This window comes from Pelodiscus sinensis, chromosome 19 (genome assembly GCF_049634645.1).
Source record: "Pelodiscus sinensis isolate JC-2024 chromosome 19, ASM4963464v1, whole genome shotgun sequence".
Lineage (NCBI taxonomy): Eukaryota > Metazoa > Chordata > Testudines > Trionychidae > Pelodiscus > Pelodiscus sinensis.
Genome location: NC_134729.1, coordinates 2,509,352 through 2,536,541, shown reverse-complemented (window position 1 = coordinate 2,536,541; position 27,190 = coordinate 2,509,352). Strand labels below are relative to the sequence as shown.

The window sequence follows — 27,190 nt, the reverse complement described above, 5'->3', positions numbered from 1 at the left end:
CCCCACACTAAGTCTGCTCCAGTCCCACCGGGCATCGTGGACTGATCCTGAGGGGCAGGGAACAATGCACCTTCTAATTCTGTCCACCCACGCGCGGAATAAATTTTGTTACATGCACCGAGGCCTGTGGCAGCGTGCACCACCAACAGCAACACACACCTAGTTGTGGGAGGCTGTGGGCACTTTGCTGATCTGTTGGGTGGCATCTGAATCTCTCCTGGGCAGCTGCCCAAGGCCTTGGCTTCTAGATAGCGCTAGCAGGCAGCCACCTCCCGCTGGCGGGAAAAGGCCAGGGAAGGAGCAGCAGCCCCAGCCAGGCCTAAGCCCCACGGAGCCCTGCAGGGGGGTCCTGCGCAGCTCCCAGCAGCGGGAGTGGAGGGCCAGATCCCAGCTGGGGTCAATCAGCTTAGAGCCAATGGGCCAGATGTGACCCCTGCCAATTGGGCCATGCTGGTCCCAGGCAACCCCTGCAGCTGGGGCCTGCTCCCCCAAAGCCCTCTGCCTTCTGAGGGTGCTGTCCTGGACTCCCCATGCCGTCAGAATGCACCATTCTGGGGTCCCCCTTCAATCAGGGTGCACCATCCTGGACTCCCCCTGCTGTCAGAATGCACCATTCCGGGATCCCCCTTCAATCAGGGTGCACCATCCTGGACTCCCCCTGCTGTCAGAATGCACCATTCCGGGATCCCCCTTCAATCAGGGTGTGCCATCCTGGACTCCCCTGCTGTCAGAATGTGCCATTCCATGGCCCCCCTTCATTCAGGATGTGCCATCTTGGACTCCCCCGGCCGTCAGAATGCACCATTCCAGGGTCCCCCTTCAATCGGGGTGCGCCGCCCTAGACTCCCCCTGCCACCAGGGTGCACTGCTCTCAGTTCCTCCCTCAAGCGCGGCCCAGTCCTGTGTGGTTCCAGCTTCCATGCCACCAGCTTGGCTGGGCTCCCATTAGCTGCCGTGCGGCTCCTCAGCCGGCTGCCGAACCTACTCCAGAGCCTGCGCCTCCCATGGAAAACGCCCCGGGCATGTTACATAAGCCGCTCGACAGCAGGTTCCCCGGCTTCAGCTGGTGCCAGGGCGAGGCAGCTGTCAGAGACGTGGGTTGAAGCCAGCCACGGCTCTTCCCAGCGTAACCCCGTCCAGCCAAGGAGACTGGGCGCCGGCCTGACAACCCAGCTCCTTACCCGGTTCCGAGTCCCAGCTAAGGGCCAGGACGCAACGAGGGCTGAGTGGCTGCAGCCAGACACAGCTCCTGGTGCCGCAAACAGCCTGAGCCTGGGACACAGAACAGCACCCAGCACCCTGCTGCTCGGATGCACCCACAGCCCCGGGATGCCGCCCCTCGGGACAGGGAAAAAACCCTTGGGGGCCAAATCCGAGGCAGGGAGACAATTTCCCATATCATGGGCAATCCCACATCTTGGGGGGGGCGGGGGGGGGGAATTCCACTCCAAGCTGGGCCGAAAGCAAAACCCTTCAGGCATTTTCTCTGCAAGACCATTCCAAAAACCCGAGCCCCGAGCCCCTTTTGTTTTGGGCCGAGCGAAACGTTCCCCTCGGCCCCAAACGTTTCCTTGCAGCGTCGTGAAGAGGCAGCTGTTTGCGCCAATGGGTACCACACCAAAGAAATCTCTCCCCGCCCCACCACTATCTCGCAGGGAAAACCCCAACCCCCGTGTCCGAAACCCCTCGGAACAAAGCGTTCCGATTGCGTCCAACGGCCCGTCTGCCCTTCCTACAGTTGCCATCTGGTTTCAACAAAAATACCGGGCACATCTGACATGACATCACATCTTAATTAGAAAATACCAGTCAGTTCTAGTTTCTCAATTTGTTTCCCGAACAGAAAGCTCCAATACTGGACCGTGCAGTTCAAAATCGGACACCTGGCGACCCCAGACCTTCCCAACCCTGCAAGGAAACTGGAACCTTTCTGGGCAACGTTTCACCATCGACGGCTCTCCTCGGAAAACCTCACAAGCTACACTTAGACGGGAGAGGAGATGTCCCTTTGGAAGGGGGAATAACCGTGGGAATCCCCTGCATCCCCCTTCCCACGGAGAACGCCCGGCAGGGGAACGGATGCGGGGTACCCGCTCCCTGCCAACGGAGCGTTTCCTAGGTGATCCCTCGCCATTTTGCCAAGGAAACTTTCTGTGCCAACCACGGACGTGGCCCATTCCTGGTGGATTTGCCACCGGGGTGAATTTTACAAGGCAGGAGGTTTTCCTCTGGGAATTCTTTTAGGGACGGGCCGTAGGAGCTGGAAAGGCATTTTTCACTGGAAAGGCGCTGGGCTGGAAAATCCACCCACCTCAGCTGGGATTCGAACGCCAGCCGGTGGTAACTGCGTTCTCACGGCTCAGCAAACTGTGAGATGGCTCCACTGGCCCAGTGCCCACTTCCTGTTTGTGTGGATGGCCCAGTGGCGAGGGGAGGGGGGCTGTGCTGGGGGATCAGGCAAGCGGGGAACAAAGGAGGTGCGAAGGAGCTGGACCCCCGCCTGTCCCGGTGTAGTCGGGGTGTGTGTGTGTGTGCAGACACCAATTACAGCCCTGGTGTGGAGCACAGTTGCTCAGAGCGTAGCATCCTGCCTGCTGCTGCCTTCGGTGACCCCACCGCTCGCCCCCTGGATTCAGAGGCGGGGGGTGCTCGGCAGCAGGCAGGTCCACGTCCCAACTCAGCTCCCCTCCCGGGCTGCCCACAGCACCGCACCGATGGCAGGGAGGAGGCAGGTGGCTCTTGGCATGTTGCTGAGGAATACGCCCTTGGAGAGGAGGGTCAGGCTGCAGGGATATTGCAGGACTATGCTGGGGGGAGGGGCGGGAGATCCTTTGGGAACGACTTTGCAAGTTTGGAAGATGAACATGTCCCCGTTACAGCTCCCCAGGGCGGGGACCTGGCCCCAGTGGAGCCCGGCTGATTCCGTCGTCCCAGCTGGGAGAAGGTATCACAGAGCCGGGTCTTTTCCTATGCGAGCTCCCCTCTGCGATGCACCAGAGATGGGGGTTTGTCTCGGTGTCTGGGCACTGCACAATCTCTAACACATTGACCCCCCTGATTTTACAGGGGGCAGGAACTGAGCGGTCGCTCTGCTAAGGCCTGGACATACCCGATCTTTCAGAATCTGGACCCGAAAGACACAGGCCCAGGATCCCTGGGAGCTGAGGGCCTGGGCGGCCTCCCAGGAGAGATTCTAATGCCGCCCCGCTGATCAGCAGCACGCCCACAGCCAGCCGCCTGTGGCTGGGTGCACAGAATAAAATTTATTCCGCACATGGATGAGAAAAACAAAAGGAGAGGCAACATCGCTCAGGGCTTGTCCGCAATTGGCTGCTCTAACTCCGCTGGCGGAACACTCTGTGTGAACCCTCTAAAGTGCCTTTAATCCGGAGCAAGCACTCCGCTTTGGAAGCGAATTAGCACAGTTCAGGGCTGGAGTCTGCTTGCAGGCCAGGCCCATCACCCTGGCCTCTGAGTCGGCCGGGGCCTGCTCTCGACACACCGAAACGCAGAGGGGATATTCGAATTAAACTCCAGTTCTGTTGGGCGTTCCCCTCGCTGCCTGGAGAACAGGCTGTTCTTTTCCCCTCCGCGGCTCTTCCCAGCCGGGGTCCTCGCTCCACCCCTCAAATCAAGTCTCTTCACACACGGGACAGACCCCGTCTGCAAACACACCTTTGTTTTACAGGGTTTGTTTCAGCACTTCCCACTGGCTGTCGAAAGGACAGGGCGCCCGGGTTCCGGCTCCAGCTCCGGGAGGGGAGTGTGGCCTAGTGGTCAGGGATCCAGGGAGGGCCTGCATCTTCGGAGGATAGGACCCATGTTCGAGAGAGACCCTGGAGCGGGGCTTTTCCTTTCTGGATGAAGCGTTGGATTGGGAGAGAAATGCCAGGCCAGGCAGCCCACGGGAACACCACCTCCATGAGCTAAGTGGGGGTGGTGATGGGGGGTGTATTAACCTGTACATCCACAACAGGACAAAGTGTGTTTATTAACCCTGTGTGCCTCCAGGACAGGGGGACAAGGATGTGTGTGTGTGCACGCAGGTGTGTGTATTCATCCTTTGCACCTGCTCGAGGAAACAATTGTGTGTGTGTAGTGTGTGTGTGCGTGCACAAACATGTGTGTGTATTAAATCTGCACCTGCACAAGGGAACAATTGTGTATGTGTGGGCGCACACACGTGTGTGTATTAGCTGTGCACCTGCACAACAAGGGAACAATTGTGTATGTGTGGGCGCACACACGTGTGTGTATTTATTCTTTGCACCTACACAACAAGGAAACAATTGTGTATGTGTGGGCGGACACACGTATGAGTATTAACTGTGCACCTGCCCAGCAAGGAAACGGTTGTGTGTGCCCACATGCACGTTTTTGTATTAATTCTTTGCACTTACACAAGGAAACAATTGTGTATGTGTGGGCGCACACACGTGTGAGTATTAACTGTGCACCTGACCAGCAAGAAAATGGTTGTGTGTGCCTGCCTGCGTGTTTGTGTATTCATCCTTTGCAACTACACAGCCAGGAGAAGGTTGTGTGTGTGTGTGTGTGTGTGCATGTGCCCAAGTGTGCAGGGGTGTGCATTAACCCTTTACGCTTCTCCCACAACTGTTTCCCCGTCGGGCTTGTGTGTGTCTATTCACCCCTTGTGCCCCTGACGCCCTGCGGTTCTGCCGCGTTCTAACCCCAGAGCTGCCTTTGACTTGCCCCGCGGCGAGACGGGGCAGATGGGGATTCCCGGGGGCCAAAACATGCCTGCCCCTCAATGTCCCAAGCCGATTCCTCTTTTGCGTTGCACACAGACAATGATCAACACAACCCCGCCTCGCCTCTGGACACAACTTTTCCTGCCCCCCAGCTGTGCCCCAAGGCACCCGCTCCCATGTAATCCGGGCTAGGAACCTGTCCCAGCGGGTCAGACGGCCACTTCCATCCCTCGCAACCCCCTCTGCTTGCTCCCAGATTCTGTGTCCCCTCCCCTCCCGGCAGGGGACTGGATGCCGGGTACCCGCTCCTTGCCGACGGAGCGTTTCCTAGGTGATGCTTCGCCATTTCGCCGTGGAAACTTTCCCTGCCCACCACGGGCGGGAGTAGGGGATGGGGAGGGGACACGCCCAGCTCTGAGATGCCGCCGCAAGCCCCCCAGCAGGGCTTCCAGGGAGACGAGAGTAAAGCCCCCGGGTGACGCATGCACCAAAGAGCCGCGGTTTCTGCAACTGGCGAAGCTCTTGTCGTAGGGTCCACTGGGTCAAGGTGCCACGAAGCGCCAGTAAGAACCCGCCCGCCGGGCATCTCGGCGCCTCTGACCCGTGCCGCCCACGCCCAGCCCAGCGCCCGCCTCAGTCACTGGCTTTTATTCACCCTTTCGGTGCCACCGTGGGACCAAACACCCCCCTCCCGGCACAGCAGTTTCTGAGTTCATGTCCCTGCTTGGAGCCCGAGCCACTTGGCGCCTCTTGGATTTTCACCCTCACGAAAACCTGCCTGAATAGTGCTGGTCAAAGCACCCGCCGCTGCCCAGGCAGATTCCTGCGGGGGCGCTCTGGGGACCCCCCCCCCAAGGCCCGGTCTACGTCACTCCCGGGGAGCTGGGGTTTGACTAGCGTGACTTGGCCCTTCTAGGGCCGCCTCCGCCGCCGGTCTCCGAGCGCCGCACCCTCAGCAGCAGCCCCTCCCCACGTGGGGACGGTCACCCCCGTTTTAGCAAATGGGGAAACTGAGGCACCCCAGAGGGCCGAGATATCATGCAAGCTCATCAGGGCAACCTGGCAGAGCAGGGAATAGAAGCCAGGACTCCGGCTCTAACCACTAGACCGCTCCACCTCCACTTCCAGAAGTGGGAATAGAAGCCAAGACTCCATGGTTCTATTCCCAGCTCTAACCACTAGACTGCCCTCCTCTGCTCAGAAAGCTGGGAATAGAACCACGGCGTCCAAGCTTCCCAGGTCCCTCCTGCTCTAACCACTAGGCTGCCCCCCCCCCACGCACAAAACTGGGACCCAGAAGTCCTGACTTCCAAGCCCCGCCCCCATCCCATCCCCTTTCACAGTTGCTGGAAAAACCCCAAACCCCTCCTCCTCCAGTCCCCCCTCTTCAGCTCTCAAGGCGTCCCCCCCCCCATCCCTCCACCCCCCCACCCCCTCGCCTGCAGTCGTACTCACTGGGCGACGACCCCTTGGCTCGCTCGGGGCTCAGCAGCTCCCTGCTGCCCAGGCCCCAGCTGGGCCCGGGGTGGGTGGGGGTGGAGGCCGGGCTCTTGGTGAAGATGCCGCTGATGAACTTGAGCATCTTGCGGTCCCGGGTGGAGGCTCGGCCGCCCTCCCGGCCCCGCTTCAGCCCCCCGCCGGCCTCCGCGGGGCCCTCGGCGTCCAGGAGCAGGTCGCTGTTGTCCAGGGTCTTGCTCTTCCCTTTGCGCGGCGACAGCTTGGCCCTGGCGGGGGCCCGGGGGGCCGCCTCCCCGCCGGCCTTGCCGCCCCCTTTCATGCGGCCCTTCACCTCGCTCTCCGGCCACGAGAGCCGGCTGCCCGGGCCCCCCTTGTGCCCTTTGCCCGCCTTGGGCTCCGGGCCCAGCTTCACGCCGCTGGTGGTCACCGTCTTAAAGGGCTTGGTGCTGGTCAGCCGCAGGCGCCGGCTCCCGGCCGTGGGGTGAGGCGAGGAGGCGCCGGGGCCCAGGGGGGAGGAGAAGGAGGAGGCCCCGGCTCGGGCGCCACTGCTCTCGGCTGCACTGAGCTCCTGGGCCTCATGGCCGCCCCAGCTGGCCTGGCTCAGCAGCAGCCGGCGGCCAGGAGCAGCCGCGCTGGAGGAGCAGCTGGCGGTGAGGGGCGGCAGGTCTTCCCGGGGACTCTGGCTCCTTTCGCTGGGCACCTCCAGAGTCTCATTGCCCCCCAGAGCCACTGGTGCCATAAAGGCTTCCGGCTTGGGGGGCACAGCTGGGGGCAGCGCAGTGTCCAGCTTAGGGGGCAGAGCTGGGGGCAATGCGGTGTCCAACTTGGGGGGCAGAGTTGGGTGCAGTCCAGTGTCTGACTTGGGGGGCAGAGCAGGGTGCAGTCCAGTGTCTGACTTGGGGGGCAGAGCAGGGTGCAGTCCATTGTCCGACTTGGGGGGCAGAGCAGGGTGCAGTGCAGTATCTGGCTTAGGGGGAAGCGCTGGGTGCAGTGCAGTGTCCGGCTTGGGGGGCACAACTGGATGCAGTGCAGTGTCCGGTTTAAGGGGCACAGCTGGATGCAGTGCAGTGTCCGGTTTAGGGGGCACAGCTGGATGCAGTGCAGTGTCCGGTTTAAGGGGCACAGCTGGATGCAGTGCACCGTCCGGCTTAGGGGGCACAGCTGGATGCAGTGCAGCGTCCGACTTGGGGGGCACAGCTGGATGCAGTGCAATATCCGGCTTAGGGGGCACAGCTGGATGCAGTGCAGTGTCCGGCTTGGGGGGCACAACTGGATGCAGTGCAGTGTCCGGCTTGGGGGGCACAGCTGGATGCAGTACAGAGTCCGGCTTAGGGGGCACAGCTGGATGCAGTGCAGCGTCTGGCTTGGGGGGCACAGCAGGGTGCAGAGCAGCATCTGGCTTGGGGGGCACAGCAGGGTGCAGTGCGGTGCCCGGCTTGGGAGGCACAGCTGGATGCAGTGCAGTGCCCGGCTTGGGTGGCACAGCTGGATGCAGTGCAGGGTCCGGCTTGGGGGCCACAGCAGGGGCCGGCTTGGGGGGCACGGCCGGAGGCGTCAGGCTCAGAGGATCTGCAGCGCTGGGCTCTTCCCCTGGGGCGTCCGGGCTGGGGGTGCCGGCGCTGGGCACGGGCCCCCCAGGGCTGCTCCAGAGGGCGAGCAGCCGTCCGCCGTCCGGGGACGGGGAGGGCCCCGAGGTGCGGGGGCTGCTGGGCGACAGCTGCAGGACATAGTCCCCCGGGCCGGAGCTGCTGGTGCTGATCCAAAGCGCATCCTGCCGGTGGAAGCTCCGCTCCTGCCGCTTGCTCTTGGCGCCTTCGTCCGCCCGGGGCCCCTCGCCCTCCCGGCGCGTCACCCCGGGGAGGCCGGGGGCGGCGGGGCTGGGGCCGGGCTGGGGGGCTCCATCCTCCGCCCCCGCCTTGGCCTGCTCCTCGGGCGACTGCACGGACTCGAGCTTGACCAGGGTGAGCGAGATCAGGTAGGTGGTGCGGCGCTGCAGGCTGGCCCCTCTGCTGGAGCGCCCGGGGGAGCGGCCCGCCGCCAGCGCGCCCCGCATCTGCGCCCCGCCGGCCGCCCGCCGCCGGAGCCCCTAGCGCGGCGCCGCCACCCTGCCCCGGCCGCTCCACGCAGCCCGCAGCCGGCCAAAGCGCGCCAGTCCGGGCATCCCCCGGCCGCGGTCACTCGAGGCCCGGCCCGGCCGGCAGCTCAGGGCGCGGGGCTCAGCGCAGCCCGGCGCGCAGGCGGCCACGGCGCGGCCACCCCCCGGCTTTGGCACAGCCCCGGGCCCCGTGGCGCACGGGCCCCCCCATGCGCGGAGCGGCAGGTGCCACCCGTCAGGAGTCTGCCGTGGCGCCGGCGGGGCTCCGAAGCCGGGGACCCCCCCCCCCCTCCGTCCGCCGCCTCACCCGGCCTCGTCTGCGGCGCCTTGGAGGGGCGCGCTCCGTGCCAGGCGCGCCCCGGCTGCTTGGAGAAGGCGACGGGGGTGGGCTGGAGGCGGGCGCGCGGGGGAGGGGGCGTCCGCAGAAACGCAGGGAGGGGGGGAGACCCTCCGGGGGGAGCGGGGCAGCCGCCCCCTCCCTCGCGGCTCGGTCCGGAGAATCGAGCCCCCGCGCCCAGGGAGCCTCCAGCCGCGGACGGGGGGCCCCGGGGGAAGCGAATGAGCATCTGAGTTGGCACCTTGGAAATCCAACAGCCGAGGCGTGAGGCGGGCTGCATAGGCACGGGGAAAACCCGGGCTGGATTCCCCGGCTCGGGAAGCCCTGGCCCACGGCCCCGCCCGTCCAAAAGGCTGAGTTGCGGGGGGGCTGTGTGATCCCCTGGCAAAGAGGCACCCTGGGGAGGGGCAGATGGCCCCGGGGGCTGACCCATTAGGGTGACACCGCTGGACCAGGCTCAGAGGAGCATCTGGGGTGGGGGGGAGGCAGGTGATGCTCTGAAATCCTGTGTAGGGGGGGAGCCAGCATTAGAGAAGGGAGCCCCAAGGGGCAGAGCGCAATACCCTGGGGCGCAGAGCGGAAGCCTCCCTCGCGGACAGCCACCCACCCTTAGGACCGACAGACCCATCTCGTCTGTCTGTCCCTCACCTCGCCAGCCAGCTGTTTGTCAGCTGCACTTCTTATTACTGTTGCTTACTTGTGCTGCCATAAACAGTGGACCAGGACCCCACCGTGTCAGGTGCTGTACACTCTTAGGTGTATTATGGTAGCGGCTCCCATTGTGCCAGGCGCTGTACACTATTAGGTGTATTATGGTAGCGGCTCTCATTGTGCCAGGCGCTGTATGCTATTAGGTGTATTATGGTAGCGGCTCCCATTGTGCCAGGCGCTGTACGCTATTAGGTGTATTATGGTAGCGGCTCCCATTGTGCCAGGCGCTGTACGCTATTAGGTGTATTATGGTAGCGGCTCTCATTGTGCCAGGCGCTGTACACTATTAGATGTATTATGGTAGCGGCTCCCATTGTGCCAGGCGCTGTACACTATAAGGTGAATTATGGTAGCGGCTCCCCTTGTGCCAGGCACTGTACAATATTAGGTGTATTATGGTAGCGGCTCCCATTGTGCCAGGTGCTGTACGCTATTAGGTGTTTTATGGTAATGGCTCCTGTTGTGCCAGGCGCTGTACACTATTAGGTGTATTACACCTAATAGTGTACAGTGCCTGGCATAATGGCAGCCGCTACCATAATACACCTAATAGTGTACAGCGCCTGGCACAACGGAAATTAATCAATTTTTAAGAGAAAGGAAACCTCTCCCTTCCCACGTGTGAATTTTGGCACCCACAGACCAAGTGCCAACCTCCAGCTTGGCCACCACCATGGGGGGGGAGGGCGCTTGATGGCTCTATTCTCAACTCAGGCACAGAGCAGGAGGGAGTATAAGCACCGCCCACCCACACCCACATGCCCTGTTCAGTCCCCACCCAGCCTTCTCCACCAAGGCTGCTGGTGACAGGGGCTAATTAATGCTAATTGCACCTGAATAGCCCCACTAACGGAGACGATTAAAGATGATTCACACTCAGAGCCAGCGTGCTCCGTTAACTGCCACCCCCCTTCCTTTCCAGTGCTGTCTCCTGCCAATGGGCAGGCTCGCTCCCACGCCGAGGCCCTCCCCCCCGTGACTCTGAGTCCTTGGAGGGGCAGAGCGATCAGAGCGCTCTAACGGGGCCTAGCAGTCGCTGGGGCCCAGTGATGAGCAGATCGAAGACTAGAACGAGGCCTTTTGTAGTCGCAGGAATAACAACCCGCTCTGCGGTCACAGCACAGCACCCCCCAGCTAACGTTTTGCAGATGGGGAAACCGAGGCACGGAGCAGGACGGTGACCAGCCCAAGGTTCGCTGCAATGGCCACAGCTGCAAGTCAAGGCTCGGAGGGTGTTTCACATGGGTGCAGCAGGCCAGCATGGTCACCCCCACTGGAGCGCTGGGGAAACCGAGGCAGGGAACTCAAAGGCATCATCTGCAAATCTTGTTAAAAATCAGCCTCCTTAAGTCATAGAATCCTGGAACAAGGAAGGGACCTTGAGAGGCCATCAAGTCCCGTCCCCTGCCCTCACGGCAGGACCAAGCACCGTCTAGATCATCCCTGACAGGTGTCTGTCCAAAATGCTCTTAAATATCTCCAGAGATGGGGATTCCACAACCTCCAGGGGCAATTTATTCCAGTGTCTGGCTACCCTGACAGGAAGTTTTTCCTAATGTCCAACCTCAACCTCCCTGGCTGCAGTTTAAGCCCCTTGCTTCTTGGGATGTTAAGGAAAATGTTTGTTCTTCCTCCTCCTTGTAACTCCCTTTTAGGTACTTGAGAACTATGATCACATCCCCTCTCCGTCTTCTCTTTTCCAGACTAAACAAGCCCAATTCCTTCAGCCTCCCCTCACAGCTCCTGTTCTCTAGACCGTTCATCATTTGTGTTGCTCTTCTCTGGACCCTCTCCAATTGCTCCACATCTTTGCTGAAATGCGGTGCCTAGAACTGGACACAATACTCCAACTGAGGCCCGATCAGCGCAGAGCAGAGTGGAAGAATGACTTCCGTGTCTCCCAGCAGCTTGGGCACACACAGGGCCTGGTTCCCGTTGCTGCTTGGCCAACGGGAACCATGGAGAGGGCAAGGGAGACATCATGGGTTGTGTCAACACCCCACTTAGCTCATTCCCTGCCTCCCACGTCAGCCACAGTGCCCCCCAGGGACGGGTCCCACAGACCTGGTCTGTAGGACCAGGACTGAAGAGCTCTGGGCAAGTCACTTTCATGGCCCGTGCCTCAGTTTCCCCTCTGCCAAACAGAGCTAAGGCTCTTGGCCTCCTTGGCAGAGCTCTTTCAGAGCTACTGACAACCAGCTAATTGTCACAAATGAATTATCGCCGCAATCCCACTCATTTCGAGGATGGAACTGTCGGCCAATAGCAGTGGGAAGGGCCCAAGTGACAGACGGAGCTGTCTGAGGACCGGGACCTTTGGAACTCACCGCCACAAGAGATAAAGGATCTGGGATCTTGGCACAATCTGCGCTAAATATAAACCCAGCTTCCTTCCCGTGTGATCTTCATGCACAACGAGGCCCCTCCCCTCCGCCCACCAGCCGAATCTGCTGCACTGAACACGCTGGAGAAAACGAGAAACTGGTACCCCCGTTTGTATAGTTAAAGACTGAGGAGGCTCCCAGACGTCCTGGTGAAAGAGGCCACCGTCTTTAACATTGCAGCATTACCGAGAGACCCCCCCACTCCATCTACACCCCCCCCAAGCTTGCCGTCTTGACCCTGGACCTGCACATCTTCCTGCCCAGCTGTGCCCACCCCAACCCCAAACAGAGGGCAGCACTAGAGCACTTGGAGAGAGGTGAGGAGAATAGGAACAGAACTGGAAAGGCAACTCAAGCCCCGCCCCTTCCACCTGAAGCCACACCCCTTCTCCTGGAACCACGCCCCTTCACTCACCTCCCAAGCCCAGCCCTCAAGAAAATCTTTTCTGCCCACCTGGAGAGTGGAGATGCCGGCCCCCGCCCGCCCCTGCAGCTGGGCAGCGTAGGCAGGTTTGGAAAGGCAGCTCTGGACAGATCCACACCTGTCTCCCCCCCCCTTTTTAGGGTCGGGGGCGGCTGACCCACAGAAAAATCAGTCGGGGGCCGCACACAGGTGAGAGCCCCCCCCCCCAAGGAAACCAAAAAACCAAACCCTCACGGGCGTGGCCCCCACCCGAGGAGGAGAAAGGATCCTCCCCACGTTAGAATCCCAGGGCGGGAAGAGACCTCAAGCGTCCAGCCCCCTGCCCAAAGCAGGACCAGCCCCGACATTCCCCTGGTGCACCAGAGCCTGCGGGTCCCGGGCTAGGAGATTTTGTGTGCTCCGGCCTTGTGGTGGGGCAGTGGTGTGGGGGGAGGGCCTGGAGCATCTGCACAGGCTCCTCCATGCTGGGGGGGAGCCGTCAGCCCCGGGGGCCGGATCCAGGCAAGCTGGGCACCGCATCCAGCCCCTGGGCCTGAGGTTCCCCACCCTGGCTGCAAAATACTGAGTGAGGCAGAGCACAGCACTTCCAGTCTCCTTGTCTTGTCGCACCAGGGCAAGTTGTCGGATAAAAAGAACAGAAACACTTTATACACAGGGACGGCGGAACTGCCCGCCACATGATGTCAAGGCCTGGCTATTGATACGGATCCACAGTGGTAACACTTTGCACACAGGGATGGTGGAACTGCCCGCCACATGATGCCAAGGCCTGGCTATTGATACGGATCCACAGTGGTAACACTTTGCACGCAGAGATGGCGGAACTGCCCGCCACATGATACCAAGGCCTGGCTATCGATACAGATCCACAGTGGTAACACTTTGCACACAGGGACGGCGGAACTGCCCGCCACATGATGCCAAGGCCTGGCTATCAATGTGGATCCAGAGTGGTAACACTTTGCACACAGGGACGGCGGAACTGCCCGCCCCATGATGCCAAGGCCTGGCTATCGATACAGATCCACAGTGGTAACACTTTGCACGCAGGGACGGCGGAACTGCCCGCCCCATGATACCAAGGCCTGGCTATCGATGCGGATCCAGAGTGGTAACACTTTGCACACAGGAACGGCGGAACTACCCGCCCCATGATACCAAGGCCTGGCTATCAATGTGGATCCAGAGTGGTAACACTTTGCACGCAGGGACGGCGGAACTGCCCGCCCCATGATGCCAAGGCCTGGCTATCGATGCGGATCCAGAGAGCTAGTGCCTCGCTCTTATGCAGTGGATGGCAGAGCGCTGTGCCGGCTTGAATGCATTTCTCCTCACAACACCCCTGCGCAGTATGGCTATTCATTTTCCCCATTTCGCCAAAGAGGAACCAGAGAGGCTAAGGGTAGATTGCCCAAGCCCAGTGCCCAAACCACTGGACCGTCCTGCCTCTCGGACTTACTTTCTGGAAGGGATATTAATCTTCACGCTTCATGCTTTAACCCAGGGTGGGGAGCCTGCGGCCTGGCACGTCAGCCCCTCTGCTACCCCACCGTGGGGGTGTCTTTCCAGTGAGCACTTTTGTTTCTTCGGACCTGTGTGCAGCCCCCGACTGATTTTTCTGTGGGTCAGCGGCCCCCGACCCAACGAAGGGTCCCCAGCCCTGCTTTAAGCCAATCTCCAACCGCGAGCAGGAGAGGATCTAGGGGCTCCCCACCCCATAGACGGGTTCTCTCCTCTCCCTCTCATGCAGCTAGTGTGACACGCTGGATTGGAGGGATCACAGGTCTGACCCACCCTGGCAATTTCTGTGTCCCGACAGCCCCCATTCCCTATTCCGCCCGGAGCTGCCAGGGCCCAGGGGGAAGTGGGAGGACGGGCCGCGTCACGGGTGGTTGAGACAAACAGGCTGGCTCAGCGAAATCCCGGCTCCGTGAGCACCGGCCAACTGCACGCGCGGTTCCCAGCCCCGTCCGTAGGGCCCACTCCATGGCTGCGTTGCCCAGCGGGCGCAGAAGCGAGCGAAGGGCTGGCTCGCGAGAACACAGACCCCGATTCTTACGGAACGACCCCGCATTCGCTCGAAAATAAGAGCTTTGCTCCTGCTTGGCTCTGGATGCTCCCCGCGCCCCCCCCCCCCGCGCCTACAAGAATAGATCTATAAAAGGATCCAATCCAATCCGGCTGCCTCTCTGAGTCAGAAAAGCTGACAACCAAATTTCGTAGATTTATTATAAAAAAAAAAAAGAATCTGCATTTGGTTGTTATGGCAACGGAAGCCCTGAAAATGCAGCAAAAACAGCAGGCGTAATTAACCTAAGTGGGGGGAAATCAGCGTTCGGGGGAACGGTTAAAAAGCCCCTCAAGAAAGACATCTCGGGGGGCAGGGAAATGAGCGAGTGGGTGGGGCGGAGAGAGGAGGGGGGCGCCGGAGCAGCAGGAGGGGGAGCGGGAGGCAAAGGCAAAACCAGGCGGCATAGAAAGGCTGGATCGGGCACGGAGCCGTCTCGCTGGCTCCTGGCGGGGCCGGGCAGGCCTATGGACCGGCCCAGTCGCCCCCCTGCCCCGTGTCTAGACGCAACGTCCCCCTGCCCCGTGTCTAGACGCAACGTCCCCCTGTCTAGACGCAACGTCCCCCTGCCCCATGTCTAGACGCAACGTCCCCCTGTCTAGACGCAACGTCCCCCTGTCTAGACGCAACGTCCCCCTGTCTAGACGCACGGCTGTGACCTTCTCTTGGCCCGCTCCCCCCCGGGAAAACACGGCTCTGGGCGTTGTTTGGTACCGGCCGCTGGGCCGTGTTAGTGGCACCGCGACGGCCATGGAGCAGGCCTGCCCGCGCTAGGTGCTGTACAAACACAAGCCAAAGCGCCGCGCCCTGCCCTAAAGCGTTCCTGGCTTTAACCGCGGCGAGGCCGCCCGCGTGGCTTCCCTCGGCACGGCCCCCGCCTGGCACCGGGTCGGGCAGAGTACGGACTCCGCTCCCAGGCAACCGCCTTCACCTGCCCCAGCCTCCTTCTTCTGCCCCGGCCTCATGGCCGTTGCCTCCAGCAGGGCCCCGTCCCGGCTCTCCTGCTGTCTGCACGGCCGGGAGTTGGCATCCGCTGGAGACACTGGGTGCAAGAGACCCAGGGCCCCCTCCCAGAAAGCAGGCCGGCAGGGGCTCACGGGCTGGCACAGAAGTGGGTGGGAGAAAACGGCGTCAATGGGGATGGCTCCCAGCTTCTGTAGACACAAAAGTGACGCCACATCTTCCCCCCCCCCCCCACAATTCTGCCCCACATCAGTTCTGCCCCCGACCCACAGCCCCTGCCAGCCCAGCCTTGGGCTCCCCCCGAGCCCTGCCGGTGCCCCTCACTCCCACCCCGCGGCCCCTGCCAGCCCAGCCCTGGGCCCTTCCATAAGGCAGTTTCCTCCCTTGAACGCAGAAGAGAACCACTCATGTCCGTACTGCAGGCAAGGGCCCGGCTCTGCCTTTACCGCCGCACTGACCCCCTGCTCTTGGGATGGCTGGCTGCACCCCTGCCAAACACCCCCACTCCTCTGGGGCGAGCGTCTTCGACCACTGTGCGACTGCCACCCCCTCTGGTCCCACCAACACCCTCGCTGCTAATCCCACTGCCCCCACCAACGACTCCCTTGCTAACCCCACTGCTAATCCCACCAGCCCTAACGACACCCCTCCTCCACTTTCCATCTCCCCCAGCCCCCACACCTCCATGGCTACACCAACCAACACCCCCATGGCTACACCAACCAACACCCCCATGGCTCTCCAGCAACACCCTCGCTGCTAATCCCACTGCCCCCACCAATGACTCCCTTGCTAGCCCCACTGCTAATCCCACCAGCCCTAACGACACCCCTCCTCCACTTTCCATCTCCCCCAGCCCCCACACCCCCATGGCTACACCAACCAACACCCCCATGGCTCTCCAGCAACACCCTCGCTGCTAATCCCACCGCCCCCACCAACAACTCCCTTGCTAACCCCACTGCTAATCCCACCAGCCCTAACGACACCCCTCCCCCACTTTCGATCTCTCCCAGCCCCCACACCCTCATGGCTACACCAACCAACACCCCCATGGCTCTCCAGCAACACCCTCGCTGCTAATCCCACCGCTCCCACCAACGACTCCCTTGCTAACCCCACTGCTATTCCTACCAGCCAAATCCACACCCCAAATATCCACTAGCCGCACTCACCCATCTTCCCCCCAGCCCCTGGTTCACACTGCCGGCCTCCACCCCTTATGCCTTGTACTCCACAAACCCAGCCAGCAGCAGAGCTGTAGCTCCCCACGGCTCCCCCCACCCCGGCAGGGCTATAATAAGCTCGGCCGTAGGCGGCTTTCGGGGAGGCAAGGCCGCAATTACGCCGGGGAAGCGGAGACAAGATGTTGGCGTCCCGGCAGGGTGTTTGCAGCAGAGGGGACCTGCCCAGACCCACCTGCTTCCTGCTACATCAGTCCCTGGAGGGGAGGAGGCGTCCCCCCGCTGCCCTCTTACGGCAGGGAGAGAATGGGGCAGGGAGCCCCCCCCAAACCTATCCTCCCTCCCCGGTGTGCCCCTAGAGCTGGGGGAGAATGGGGTATGGAGCCCCCCGAACCTATCCTCTCTCCCTGCTGCACCCCAAATCTGGGGGAGAATGGGGTACAGAGCCCCCCAAACCTATCCTCCCTCCCTGCTGCACCCCAAATCTGGGGGAGAATGGGGTACAGAACCCCCCAAACCTATCCTCCCTCCCTGCTGCACCCCAAATCTGGGGGAGAATGGGGTATGGAGCCCCCAAACCTATCCTCCCTCCCTGCTGCACCCCAAATCTGGGGGAGAATGGGGTACAGAGCCCCCCAAACCTATCCTCCCTCCCCGGTGTGCCCCTAGAGCTGGGGGAGAATGGGGTACAGAGCCCCCCAAACCTATCCTCCCTCCCCGGTGTGCCCCTAGAGCTGGGGGAGAATGGGGCACGGAGCCCGCAGCTCCCCCCTTACCTGTCTCCCCTTCCCTGTTGCACCCAAGGCCTGGAGAGGAATGGGGCATGATCCCCCTCCCCGATTCCACTGTGCTGAGGCTCAGCGTGAGGGGGGGCTACTCCTGACTTGACCCCCCCCCCCCATTTCCTCCTGCATCCACATCCGGGGTAGAATGGGGCCTGAGCCCCCCGCTGTCCTTCCCTCCTTCCCCATTCTGACCCCTCCCCGTCCCAAATCTGGGGGAAAGTGGGGCGTGGGATACGGGCCCCTCCCCCCATCTCCTCCCTGGAGGAAGCCCCCCCAGGCTGCCCGGCCTGGCCCCACCGTGCCAGGGAGCTACAGCGGCAGCCCAGCCACGTGCGGGAAAGCACAAGGTGGGGGGACTCTGGGGAGCCAGGAACGGCCCCCCCCCCGCTCGTGACTGAGTTGCGCACATCGCCATGGCGACCCACCCACGGTGCGTGCTGCTGCTGCATCCCGGCGCGTTCCCCCTCCAAACCCCCAAACCGGAGCCAGCACGGGGGGAGGGTGTCACCTCTCCGGCACAGCCTGGGGCCGCTGGGGCTGCAACGCGGGTATCCCAGGCCAGGCTGCCCACAGAGGTGCCCCTGGAGCACTGGGCACCCCCTGCCTGCTCCAAGCTAGAGGGGACCCTGCCATGGCCTCAGCCAAGAGGGGCGTGCCAGGGCCAGGCAGAGTGGGCAGCCAGCCGGGCTAAGCCCAGCTCTGCCACTGATGTGCTGGGTGTCCTTGGTCAAATCACCCCCTCCTCCTCCTCGCCTGCGTTGGCTACATGCTCCTCGAGGCAGCGGCTCTGCCTGAGCTCGCTGGGTGATGCCGCCGGTGAGTGCCAGAGAGACACGGTGGATTACTGAGGGTCCCGATCCCCCCCGCCTTGAGAATAGCCCTCCCGGGTCAGCGCCATGCTCCGTCTGGCCCAGCAGCGGGCTGCCGACGGCACCGACGCCCGGAGCCTGGTGGGGAGTGAACATCCCAGGCGTGACCCAGGCCCTGCCGCTAGGCCCAGACCGGGAGTGTCCGAGACAGGGGATGGGGCTGCCCCCTCGGCCTTTGCTGCAGGGTTTTCTCCTGCCTGCGCTTTGCTTTTCCGCTGGCACATGTCAGGGAAGCAGCGGAGGAATCGCAGCAGCCCACGCAGCCCGGCCCGGGACGCAGCCAGGCAGCCGAGGCGGCTGCCGCGCCATCTGGCCAGCCCGGCGCACGTGACGGCCACGGGACCACGGCCTGCGTCTCCCCTGCGCTCGGCGACCCCACCGCGGCCAGCGGGCAGAGCCGGGTCCTCGCCGCTCCCCTCTATGGGCAGCCTCGGGAACACGCCCCCTCTGCCGCCCTGGGGCATCCGGACGGGGTCTCCCTCTCCACTCCGCCTTCCCCCGCAGGGTCGTGGCGCTGGGACGTGGGGGCCTTTCCCGGCTGGGAGATCCTGGGAACCCTCCCGGGCCGGACCCGATGGGCGGAGGGAAGCCAGACAAGCTGTTGTCTCTCTCCCTTCGTTACCTGCCGGGGTGGTGCCCGGCTGCTGGCATTCCCCAGCTACCCACAGCCGGCCTGAGTCAGCCACCGGCGCCCCAGGGCAGGCGAGGATCCTGGCCAGTGCCGAGCGAGACGCGCCCGGGTGCTCTCCGGCTGTTGCGATGGGGTGTTCGATACCCCGTGCCCGGCTGCCACCTAGCAACTGTTGTCATGACAGCCGCCTGGCAAGCGCCCCTGCCAGTGGCGAGGGGAGGAGAGGGGCAGGCAGTGTCGGGGCAAGATGGGCAAAGCTGTCAGCATGGCAACTCTGCAGGGGCTTGGCTGGCAGCACGCCCAGAGCCCAGAGGCTGCCTGGCTCTTGGCTGGGGGGGAGGTGCCAGCCTGTGCCAAGGCCACAGGACAACGTGTGTGTCAGCCACCAGCCGGGGATGGGGCCTGAGAGAGGCCAGTGGCAGCGGGCACCAAGGCTGGTGCCATCCGGGAGCAATACAGGTGCCGCCCAGCTGATTATCAGAGCACCCACCCGCTGGCAGCAGGTGGGTGGTGCCCATGTGCACACGCCTCAGTGCACGGGACAAAATTTATTCCACATGCGGATGGAAAAAATTAGAGGGAGCATTGACGACTGGCGGCAGGAGCTGGGGCAAGAGATGGATCCAGCTGGAGCAGCTTAGATGTGCCTGCGCTTCTGGGGGGTGGGGAGGGGAAGTCTCCATCTCCCCACCCCCCCCCCCCCCCCGCATTCTCCCGGCACTGGGGCAGGACGGAAGTCTTATCCCAGGTGACACAACCCAGCTGCAAGGAGCGATGACCCTGAGCCCCAAAGGGGGTGAAAGGCGGGGACCTAGGAAAGGGAGGGGTACCTCTCTGGGGTGGGGGGGACACCGTCTGCACTCTGAGCCGGTCCCCTCTTTGCGGCTGGCTGGGAGGGGGGCTTGGACTGCATCAGTGTCACCACCCCCTCGCAGAGACCCCCCAGCCAGGCCCCCAGCCCCAGCATCCGGGCCCATAACCCGCTGGAGCCGCAGCACCGGTGCTGATGTGGGGCACCTGCTGACAGGGGCGAGGGAAATGAATGAGGCGGAGTTGCTGACACCGTGGGCCAAGCCAGCCCCTGCCTTGTCCCCCTCCCCAGTCGCCCCATAGCCAGCCCTCTGCTCACCCCACAGCCGGGACGCCACTGCCCCCCAGCCTGGCCCTGATTAGCCCCCCCCTGGCCCCAGCCCTTCCCAAACGCCCCCTCCCCTCAGCCCCTAGAAAGGGCCCGCGCTGCGTATGCCACACGGCACCGGCGCCCACCCCTCCAGTCTCGCCATGGCAACGGCTCCGGCATCCCGGCTCTAGCTCTGCATCGGAGCCAGGCTCGGGTCCCAGGCAGAGCGGAAGGCGCCGGAGCCGGGCGCTGGCAGCGGCGAGAGGCAGGCCCCCGGGAGCGCGCGAGAGAACAAGGCCGCGGCGCCAGCCACCGCAGGAGTCAGGTGTCGCCTTGCACAGGAAAACCGCAGCGCTGAGCACCCGCGGGAGGGCCTGGCGGCTGGGACTCCGGACTGCCCCCCATGCAGGCGAGGCGGGAGGGCGCCCGGGGGGCTCCAGCCCCAGTGGCCAAGGCGGGCACCAGGCTCTGGCGTTCTCAGGCGCCCAGCTGGGACGGGCTCCATCTGTTGTCCCCGCCAGCGCCCCCAGGCCAGGTCCCGTCCTGCCTCGCCGCGACGGGCACGGGTGCTGTGTGCCCGGGATTGGCCAACGCCAGCCTGGGGAGGGGAGGTGCCCCCAGAGCGCCCCTCCTCCCCTCAGAGTCAGACCAGCCCCCCTCCCCGCCCCGGAGCACCATACAGCTCCCCTCCCCCAATACAGGTCAGCCCCCCCCCTCCCCTCGGCATGGTACAGCTCCCCTCCCCCTAAGGATGGTGCACCCCCCTGCTACTACATCAGCCCCCCAACACGGTGCACCCCCCGTTACTGCATCAGGCCCCCCCCAGCATGGTGCACCCCCCTGCTACTACATCAGCCCCCCAATACGGTGCACCCCCTGTTACTGCATCAGGCCCCCCCCCAGCATGGCGCATCCCCCTCTGCTACTACATCAGCCCCCCAACACGGTGCACCCCCAGTTTCTGCATCAGCCCCCCCAGCATGGTGCACCCCCCGTTACTGCATCAGCCCCCCCAGCATGACGCACCCCCCATTACTGCATCAGCCCCCCCCAGCATGGTGCACCCCCTGTTACTGCATCAGCCCCCCCAGCATGGTGCACCCCCTCTGCTACTGCATCAGCCCCCACAGCATGGTGCACCCCCCCTGTTACTGCATCAGCCCCCCCAGCATGGTGCCTCTGCTACTGCATCAGCACCCCCAGCATGGTGCACCCCCTCTGCTACTGCATCAGCCCCCACAGCATGGTGCACCCCCCCTGTTACTGCATCAGCCCCCAAAGCATGGTGCCTCTGCTACTGCATCAGCACCCCCAGCATGGTGCACCCCCCTCTGCTACTACAGAACCCCCCCAACACAATGCACCTGCTGTTACTGCATCAGCCCCCCCCCAGCATGACGCACCCCTCTGTTACTGCATCAGCCCCCCCAGCATGGTGCACCCCCCTGTTACTGCATCAGCCCCCACAGCATGGTGCACCCCCCTGTTACTGCATCAGCCCACCCCCAGCATGGTGCACCCCTCTGTTACTGCATCAGCCCCCACTGCATGGTGCACCCCTCTGTTACTGCATCAGCCCCCCCCCCACAGCATGGTGCACCCCTCTGTTACTGCATCAGCCCCCACAGCATGGTGCACCCCCCTGTTACTGCATCAGCCCCCACAGCATGGTGCACCCCTCTGTTACTGCATCAGCCCCCCCCCACAGCATGGTGCACCCCCCTCTGCTACTGCATCAGCCCCCCCCCCACAGCATGGTGCACCCCCCTGTTACTGTATCACCCCCCCCCACAGCATGGTGCACCCCCCTGTTACTGCATCAGCCCCCCCCACAGCATGGTGCACCCCCCTCTGCTACTGCATCAGCCCCCCCTCCCAGTCCTGTACAAAGGGGAGTAGGCGCCCCAGGAAACTCAGAGGCAGACTCAAGCAGGAAGGCGCAGGGGCCTGTTACCACAGAAACCTCCCTGCTGTTCCGAGCGCTCGGCTGTCACCGCCCGCTAATGGCTTAATGGGGCGGCACTAACGCTGCCAAGCAAGGAGCAGGCCGGGCCGGCTAGTGAGGTGGGAGGGCACCCAGCCATGTGCGGTCCGGGTGGCGCTCGGCCGTGGGGCTGCCTGTCCCTGCGTGTCTGTGCTGCACACGGTCAGTGTACGGGGGCGGCTTTGGGGAGGGGGTGACGGCAGGAGTCTGTGCGCCTGTCGGTGTGAACACACTGGCGTGTGCACGAGTGGAAACATGTGCATGCACGTACGTGTGAGCGTGGGCAGGGGTGTGCTCCTGGGTGACACGAGCAGGAGCATGTACCTGCATGGATGTGTGAGTGAAGATGTAGTAAGTGCATACGTGTTTGCGTGTGCAGACGTACTAACCGGCCACTGCACACAAGGGGAAGCGTGTGCATGCACATGTGTGTTAGCATGTGCCGACGCATGCTAACGGGTGCCTGCACACAAATTAGGAGCACATGCATGGGAGCGTGTGTAGGGGTCGCACATGCGTGCAGGCCGGTGTTCACGAGGGCATCTGTGACTGCACACAAGCACACGTGTGTGCACACACCTGTGCAGAGGGGAGCAGCCCCTCCCTGCAGGAAGCAGCGGCCCGGAAGGGAACTTTCCAGCCGTCGGGTCCAGCGGTTTCCAATGTGACAGCAGCATCTGCGGATGGGGACGAGCCGGGGGTCGGGGCTGAGCTGCGGGCGAGGGGCAGGCGACGCCGGCGATGGGAAGTCCCAGGGAGCCCGCCAGGAAGGGACGCGTCTTTCACTCAGTGCCACCGACCCTGGGCGCCCTCCTCCCGCCAGCCCAGGCCTAGCACAGCTCTTGCCCTCTGCTGCCGTGGGGGCCATCCGGGACTGATCCAGGATCCCAGGGCGCTGCCAGGTTTGATGCCTGCTGCCGGGGCGGGCAGGGTGGCAGAGTCCCTGACGGGAGCCCCGCACCGGCCAGCCCTCTGGCATCCGCAGGAAGGTGCCTGAGCAACCTCACTCGTCCCTCGGCGTCCCCGTTTGCGTGCCAGGGGCGCCAGGCTCTTCAGGCGGATGGGAGCCTGCCCGCCCCCGGCTGGCATCGGGGCACCGCCCGCCCCTGCCGTTGATCACCGCAGGCTGCAGGAAACCCACAGGAAAGCCACCTCTCCAAGTCTCTGCGCCGTGACGGGGGCTCCCTCCCCTCCCGCGTCCCCAGCCGTTTGTGGGATCGCCTCCCCTTTGCCCAGCGGGGGAAATGCTTACGTGCCCCTGCCAGGCCTGCAAAGAGCAGAGAGGGGAGGCAGCCTGGTCCCAAGAGCACGGGCCACAGCAAACCGCTTGCTGGCCCCTCCAACGCCAGCGCGTCCCTGGCTCTGGCTGGGCCTGCTCCAGTTTGTCCCTGCACCGTCCTGCACAGCCCTCCCTGTCCCCTGCCGCCCCAGCAGCGCCGCAGCCTCCTAACCCCCTCCCCCCAGCCCCTGCAGCTACGTGACGAGGGACATCCGGCGAAAGGCAACGAGGCCCTTGTGCTGCATCTCTCTGCGTCCCGGCGCCGTGCGAGCCGCCCAGTGCGGTGCATCTCAGCGCCAGGAGGAGCCGTTTGCACGCTCCCCCGCCCCGGCTTCTCCCCCCCCCGCCGCGGTGAGTCAGTCCCCCGGCCATTCGCCCCGGCGGATCCTGCCCCGCCGCCGCGCACCTGCCGCTCACCTCGGACCACGCTCAGCGAGGCCTTGATGCTGTTCTTCAGCTGCGGGTCGCTCACCCGCTCCGCCAGCCGGAAAAGTTTGTTCAGATTCAGCTTGACCCCCTCGTGCCGCTTTGCCTCCGCGCGGATGGCTGCCGACATCAGCTGCTTCTGCACGTTCATCGTCCCGGGCCTCTCCGTCCCGTCGCCAGCCGCTAATTCCTGACAGGGCTCCGGCGGGATCTCCCCCACATGGCTCAGCCCCAGGGCCCCCCGAGACCCAAACTCCCCGGATCCCCCTTAAAAAGGAAAGGGGCCCCGGCCCATCCGGCTGGGTTTGTGTCGCCGTCTCGCTCTGTCTGAACTTCACTTCCTGAGTCGCACGTCACCCCACCAGCCGCGCCGTCGCTACCTGATTCCGGCAGCGCGGCGAGGGCCCGACCGCAGCAGGCCTGGGAACCGTCCCGCAGGGGCGCGGGTGGAGCCGGGAACTCCCAAAGCGGGTGGAGCAGGCTGCGTCGGTGCCAAGGGTTTGGAATGCTGGCTCCCCGCGATGTGTAATTACTTTCTGCACCTCGGCGGCACCCAGGGAAACCGACGCGCCCAGCCAAAGGCACCTCTTCCCGCACCCCCCCTCTGCCCGCACACCTGTGTGCATGCACCTGCCCACCCGCACGCTCACCTCCATCCGGGCACGTGCCTCACCGTGCCTGTGTGTGCACGCGCATGGCTGCCCTTGCACGCATGCGAACGCCCGTCTGTTTAGACACGCTCTCCATACACGTACACTCCTCTGTGCACACACCTCCCTGCATCCACACACCAGGCACACGCATCTGCATGCATGCACCCAAAGATGGCATCCGTGCACATGCAGCCGCCCTGCAAGCATCCTGCCCATCTGCACACACGTGCGCTCATGCCCACACCCAGATGTCCTTGCACACATGCCCAGAGGCCGCCAGCGTCCACTCACTAACACACCCCTGCAGACGTGACTGTCTGCACACGCCTCAGTACTGATCCATAAACACTCCTGTGCATGTACACAGGCACCCGAATGTGCTCACGCACCCATCCATGAACGCACATCCATACCCACCAATGCCCAGACACGCAAGTGTGTATGCACCTGCCCGTGTGCACAAACACCACCCACACATCCATACCAACCAACGCCTGGACACGCAAGTGTGTATGCACCTGCCCGTGTGCACAAACACCACCCACACATCCATACCAACCAACGCCTGGACACGCAAGTGTGTACCCACCTGCCCGTGTGCACAAACACCACCCACACATCCATACCAACCAACGCCTGGACACGCAAGTGTGTACCCACCTGCCCGTGTGCACAAACACCACCCACACATCCATACCCACCAACGCCTGGACACGCAAGTGTGTACGCACCTGCCCGTGTGCACAAACACCACCCACACATCCATACCCACCAACGCCTGGACACGCAAGTGTGTACCCACCTGCCCGTGTGCACAAACACCACCCACACATCCATAGTCACCAACGCCTGGATATGCAAGTGTGTACGCACCTGCCCGTGTGCACAAACACCTCCCACACATCCATACCCACCAACGCTTGGACACGCAAGTGTGTACGCACCCTTCCATGTGCACAACCCATCCCCTCCATCCATACCTACCAATGCATGGACATGTGTATGCACCCGCCCGTGTATACAACCATCTCCTGCACATCCATGCCCACCAACACATATGTATGCACCCACCCGTGCGCACAAACATTGTTTATCCCGATCTGTACACATATATCTACTCAGATGCATAGCTAGCTATGCATCCCCATGTGCCCCTCCCATCTATCCCCACACACCCTATCTATCCCCGTACACCTCATCCATCCATGCCCCCCATCTCTCTCTCTTGCTTGCTCGCTCTCTCTTCCTCCACACCCTGGATAACACATGAACCATTGACATGTCACCCAGGTCTGCCTGCACTGGGATCAGGCACCCTTGTCTGGCAGACGTCTCTCTCCAGCCTGGATCTGAAGACAAGAAGACCCCCGCTCCTGCTCGCCTGGGTGGTTTGCTCCCGCGCTTCGTCGCCCTTGTTGGTAAAGCCGGGGCCGTGCTTTGAACCGGCGTCTGTCCAATCGTCAATTCTGTCCTGCCTTTCTCAGCCAGGGGGACGAGGCCGGCAGGGCCTGGGTCTCTCCCCGGGACGGCCCTTGGAGGCTGGAATCAAGGCCTGTCGCCGTCTCCTTCTGAGTCGCTCACACGCCGGCACATCAGTTTCACGGCTCTTTTCTGCACCTCCACAACTCCCCGACATCCTTCTTAAAATGGGGCCCCCGGACCCGCAGACCCCCCAATCCCATCGACCGAGTAAAATCACCTCCCACTTCCTATTCTGTGCTCCCGCTTCTCCAGTGTTAGCCGCTTCTGCCATGGGGTTGGGCCGGACGCACACGCCGCGCGGCTTAGCCATAGCAACGCCCGCATCTTAAACTCTCAATAGGGAAGTGGAGTCTAGTGGTTAGGGCAGGCAGTGGGGGATCGGGACTCCTAGGTTCTATCCTGGCAAGGCGCATAGGCAAGGGCTCAGGCCGGATTTCTCCTGGCTCCAATTCAGGAACGGTGCTTTTCCTGACCTAACCGGAAAGGCGGCTGACCCAGTCCATGTGTCCCCAGGTTTCTTCATTCTGATCCTCAGTTTTGCTCTCCCCTCCCCCATATTCCCTTTCAATTGTGTTTGCTGTCCTGACAGTGCCGAAGCCCCTGGGGAAAGTTGCCAGGGATGCATCTGGCCCTCTTGTATGCAATCCAGAGCTGGGGATTTCAGCACTGGAGGAGGGGGAGTCATGTCAGCTAGATGTTTCTGCTTGACGGGTCACCATCGTTAGGTTTCAGGGTAAACGCTGGCTGGGATGAATGTCAGCCCTACACGTGCCTCTCTGGGCTGTCTGCAGGCTTCCATGTCTGGCTGGTTGGATTCACCGCTGGCAGAGGGAAGGGGCCCCAGTGTTAGGGGTCAGGCTCCGGGGGGGGGTCGCTCTAGCTCGGGGCTGGACTTGCACTTCCTCGGCCCCTGGCTTTGCTGCACAGCGCCGGGCCGGCCAGTGGCTCGGTGCCGGGCCCATCAGCCATGGGGAGCCAGTCCCAGTGGCAGGAGGAGCCACCCTCCGACCGCCACGGGCTTCCTCTGGACCCGTTTCCGTTCCCCCAGCAGCTGGGAAGCAGGCCTGGGGTGTGAGTGTGACTCAGCTTCCGTCTCGGCACCAGCTTCAGCCCCCGCCGGCCCCCGAGAGCAACGGAGAACTGGGAACAATGGAGTATCCCCCCCCTTAGGGGAGTTGCGGGGGGCACTTTGGCACATCTGGCGCCTTGGAGCGCCACCTGGTGGCCCCCCCCCAGTTCTCACTCCATGCGCTTAGGGGGCCGGGGCATGGATTTGTTATGGCAGTACTGTCTCTGGGCTCCTAGGCCCCAGCCCTGCCTGGCTCCTGCCCCCCGACTCTGCCCCCTGGCCCCTCTCGGAGCCTGTTCTGCACGGGCCCAGCGCCCGGTGAAAGGACCACGCGGGCAGCCGCCCGCCGACACGCTGCTTAGCTCAACCCTTGGCAAAGACGACCCTGGGAGAGCCTCGGCTACCGGGACCTGGGGGCGCAGCCCCACCACTGGGCTGGGCTGGGGTGAGCCTGCCAACCCCGCGCCGGGAGAAGGGGCGCGGACAAGACTCACGTCCGGCCCTGTGGGGAGGAGAATTTGCTCCCTGCCTTCCGTTCTAACTAGCTCATCGCTTG

At 63.2% G+C, this 27,190-nt stretch overlaps 1 protein-coding gene across 3 annotated transcripts in view; it reads right to left on the bottom strand.

The window, feature by feature from the left end:
- Window positions 1-23,892, bottom strand: part of AGAP2 (ArfGAP with GTPase domain, ankyrin repeat and PH domain 2) — a 53,866-nt gene extending 29,974 nt beyond the window's left edge. The window contains exon 1 of one of the 3 annotated variants that reach the window (XM_075901729.1): window positions 23,422-23,892. In XM_075901729.1, coding sequence (XP_075757844.1) covers window positions 23,422-23,581 — 160 coding nt within the window. In that variant the 5' untranslated portion in view covers window positions 23,582-23,892. Of the gene's footprint in view, window positions 1-6,167; window positions 9,793-23,421 lie in introns of those variants that run through there. The other 2 variants (XM_075901727.1, XM_075901728.1) reach the window with 2 other exon arrangements.
- Window positions 23,893-27,190: the final 3,298 nt, after the last annotated feature.